This window comes from Monopterus albus, unplaced genomic scaffold (genome assembly GCF_001952655.1).
Source record: "Monopterus albus unplaced genomic scaffold, M_albus_1.0 scaffold96.1, whole genome shotgun sequence".
Taxonomy (NCBI): Eukaryota; Metazoa; Chordata; class Actinopteri; order Synbranchiformes; family Synbranchidae; genus Monopterus; species Monopterus albus.
The window spans coordinates 280,608-284,061 of record NW_018127976.1 but is presented as its reverse complement, the minus strand read 5'-3'; the positions used below and the strand labels follow the sequence as shown (position 1 = coordinate 284,061).

The 3,454-nt window shown below is 40.8% G+C and overlaps 1 protein-coding gene across 4 annotated transcripts in view; it reads right to left on the bottom strand.

Annotated features, from left to right (window-relative positions):
* fasn (fatty acid synthase) overlaps nt 1-3,454 on the bottom strand; it is an 84,283-nt gene that overhangs the window by 31,472 nt on the left and 49,357 nt on the right. For all 4 annotated transcript variants that reach the window (XM_020608886.1, XM_020608884.1, XM_020608885.1 and 1 more), the window contains 2 exons: nt 1,757-1,936; nt 839-1,042 (listed from right to left, as the gene is read on the bottom strand). In XM_020608886.1, the coding sequence (XP_020464542.1) occupies nt 839-1,042; nt 1,757-1,936 (384 nt within the window). The remainder of the gene's footprint in view (nt 1-838; nt 1,043-1,756; nt 1,937-3,454) is intronic.

The window sequence follows — 3,454 nt, the reverse complement described above, 5'->3', positions numbered from 1 at the left end:
AGGACCATGCTGCAGTGAACAGTAGACGATGTACTTTTTGGGGACCCAGCCGGCTGGGGAAGACGCTGACTGACTCGGGGTCGACAACCAATGACCTGACTGACTAGTGTTCTGACAATCTTCTTATGCTTTATCTATTCCATTGCAAGAGGCGAGTCTCTGTTCTCTGATCTCTGTTCCCTAACTACAAGATTATCTGTTTAAATACTACTCTATTCGGAATAATTGTAATATTAAATGATCCTTTAAATTGTAATGGTTTGTCTGAATTAATTTAGTCGGTATCACACTCCTGCCACGACACTTCAGACTCAGTTTGTTAGAAATCCAGAAAGCCTGAACCTGCACAATAATACGACTGCTCTATAAAAATATCTCTATTACTTATCACATTATTGTAGACTCTGACCCTGTTAGGATCCAGTAGGAATGATTGCATAGTTTTTCCAGCGATCTGATTGGTTGGTGATCAGGTTATTGACAGGTTTTGGAAGTTAACCTGCTCCAGAGCAGGTTAGCCATGTAGCATAAGTCACTGTGGTGATCTAGCCTAATTAAAAGTGAGCCAGCTTCGTGGTACCGGAAAACCTGAGCTGAGCCCAAAGTTTGTAGGATAAGCCACTAATCTGGCTTTGCGGTACAGACCCCTAGTGTCTGTGGGCTATCATAGGTTTGCAAATGCTTTGGAGCAGTTATAACTTTGTGAAGTAAATAATGCAAAGACCATTTTTAACCCTGGTGGTGCACTTAAAGACACTCTGATATCCAAGATCTCAGAATAATCACCAATCTGTCTTAATGAATAAACCCCTACTTCACATTCTGTTTATCCGCTTACCTTTGCAGAGCCTCAGCTGCTCTGCAAGTTTCCCACTGGCTGTCAGGCACTCTGTCTTCACATAAGGAACAAACAGATACTCCTCCAGGGTGGGGGGACCCTGCTGCTGCTGCCGACGTGGGGCCACAGTGGCGTGCAGCCCACAGATCTGGACTCCACCAGAAACAATGCTGTCAAGGCAGCGGTTGACATGGACATCTGCAGCTAGAGGAGGGGGTGGGGGGGTAGAGAAGTTTGATGTGGAGTTCAAGACTTACAGAAGATATACATGTTTGTAATCAGGTCCAAAATAAGCTTCTCTACCCAAATGTGAGATATATAATTTTAAATGAATCTGAAATTTGATCTCATGAAGGCAGCCTTGTCTGTGTATAAGCAGTGCTGGTCTGTGTGCTATTGGTTTCTGTCTACATACTGTAAAGAAATTGTGGCTACAGACCAAGTCTCTTATATACACAGTACAGCCACGTATTGCTCGCTTGCATGCGTCTCAGTCCAGCCCATGTAAGATGCAAGGGAAACATACAAGGAAAAAATGTGAGGAGAGAGCAATCAAGGAAACATGGTGTCTTTCCCTCTGATCCCATCATCTGAAGTGTCCAATCACCAACTGATTTCTGATCGAGGGGTATGTCAGTTAATTAAAGATTTCAGTGAAGGATGCTCTTGTGTATCCTCAGAGATTTGGGATATTCTCAATCGATCAAGGGGCGAGGAACAATCATACAAGACACTTGGTGTGGACCATATGTTTCCATTAAAACTCAACATGTATTATGTCACACATTACTGGCCCCCCCGCCATGCAAAACAGGCCACGTAGCGCTGACACTGTATCAGCATTAAAAACCTGTGTGTAAATTTATGTGCAGAAACAGATTACAGAAAATGAATTCTTAATAGAATGATAACACACACCTTGCTTTCCATCAGTGTACTCGTAGACCTTCTCCAGATGGACAGCTGGATCGACACACACAGAGCGGATTCTGGTTGGCAAACGCAGACTACGACCTGACAGCCCAACCACAATCATTTGCAGCATGGTGTCCAGAAAGGTCACCCAGTTTCCTGTCCACTGCAGCTTCCCACTATCTCCTGGAAACAGGACGACAGTGACCAATATGCAAAAACACTGTACTGAGTGCTGTTAGGTCTGGGAGATCTTGTGAAAAATATTAACACAATACAGCAGTAACCAATTGTCTTATGTAATCTGTTGCATCTCTGTAGTGTTTTAAGTAACATGTTAATATGGATTATATAATAGAATAGTGTTTATGGGTTCACTTTAAGTTTAAGCTGAACAATAAGCTTATATAATTTGGCCAAGATGTTTCCTGTTTTTGAGTACATCTCAGGGTGTTGTCTCCCAAAACTGGAGACAGGAAGCCAAGTTCAGAAATTGACATAACAACCTAAGGAAAGCTGCGGATAAAAGAGGGAGCTTGAAGGGGCTTTAGAGGGAGAAGAAAGAGAGAGAGAGAGAGAGAGAGAGAGAGAAAACGCTAATATGACAGTAAACCGTGTGGTTTATAGAGGATCCTGTAGATGAGGAGGCTATATTAATTCGCAGGGAATTGAATTTATGTCGCGAGAGGATTTTGAGGCCACGAGTTGATTTTTTGTCATATCCCCATGTATTTTTATTTGAACGGTACCGTTTTTCTAGAGAGTCCATAACATATATCAATAATCTTATCCACCCATACATCAGACACATCACCCATCGTGGCCGTGCTCTTACATCCGAGCAGATGCTTTGTGTTGCGTTACGATTTGTTGCAAACGGCAGTTTTCTTTATAACATCGGGGATGCAGAGCAAGTAAGGCCACAGTATGTAGAATAGTTTGGAAAGTGTGCCTCACCCTCAAGCGCTTTCTGTGAATTTTTGTTGTGTTTCCTGGGCACAAACCCCTCAGAGCCATTAAAGAGGAGTTTCACAGGATTGCAGGTTAGTGGTATTGAATTCGTTTCAGTAAGGCTAATCTGACAAATGATGATCAGTTAATAACATCTTGATGTGACCTCTGGAAATAAACTAATAATTAGAATCCCCTTCAGGATTTCCAAATGTGGTTGGATGCATTGATGGCACACATATTCCCATCAATGCACCTACATGAAAATTAAAATTCAATTCTTATATTACATCAGTGTTGGGTAAATCTTAAAAAAGTATTTTGATTGATGTAATAATTACTCTCCATAAAATGTATTGGATTATTTATTAATCATTACTTTACAAATCCCATATCAACCACAATAGGAATTTTAAGAAAGGGTAGACATAAAACTGCACTTTTAATTCGTACAAAAATCGGTATTTTATGCAATTACTGAAGTTACTCATTCAATTATTGAAGAATTAAGAACCATTCCTTACTTTACAAGTGACAAATAATAACATTACTAACATTAGTTAGTAATTACTTACACCGAACACTGTATGATTAAAATGTAAACGTACGCATTGACTCGGGCAGCTATTTTCCCCCAAGCTAACTCTTTCTCTTTCGCCACTGCAGCCGTGTTGTTTTTTTTATTTTTTACGAAATATGGGCTCGTAGTCACTATATGCTTGTAGTAGCACATCCATTTCTGTCAGGGAAAAA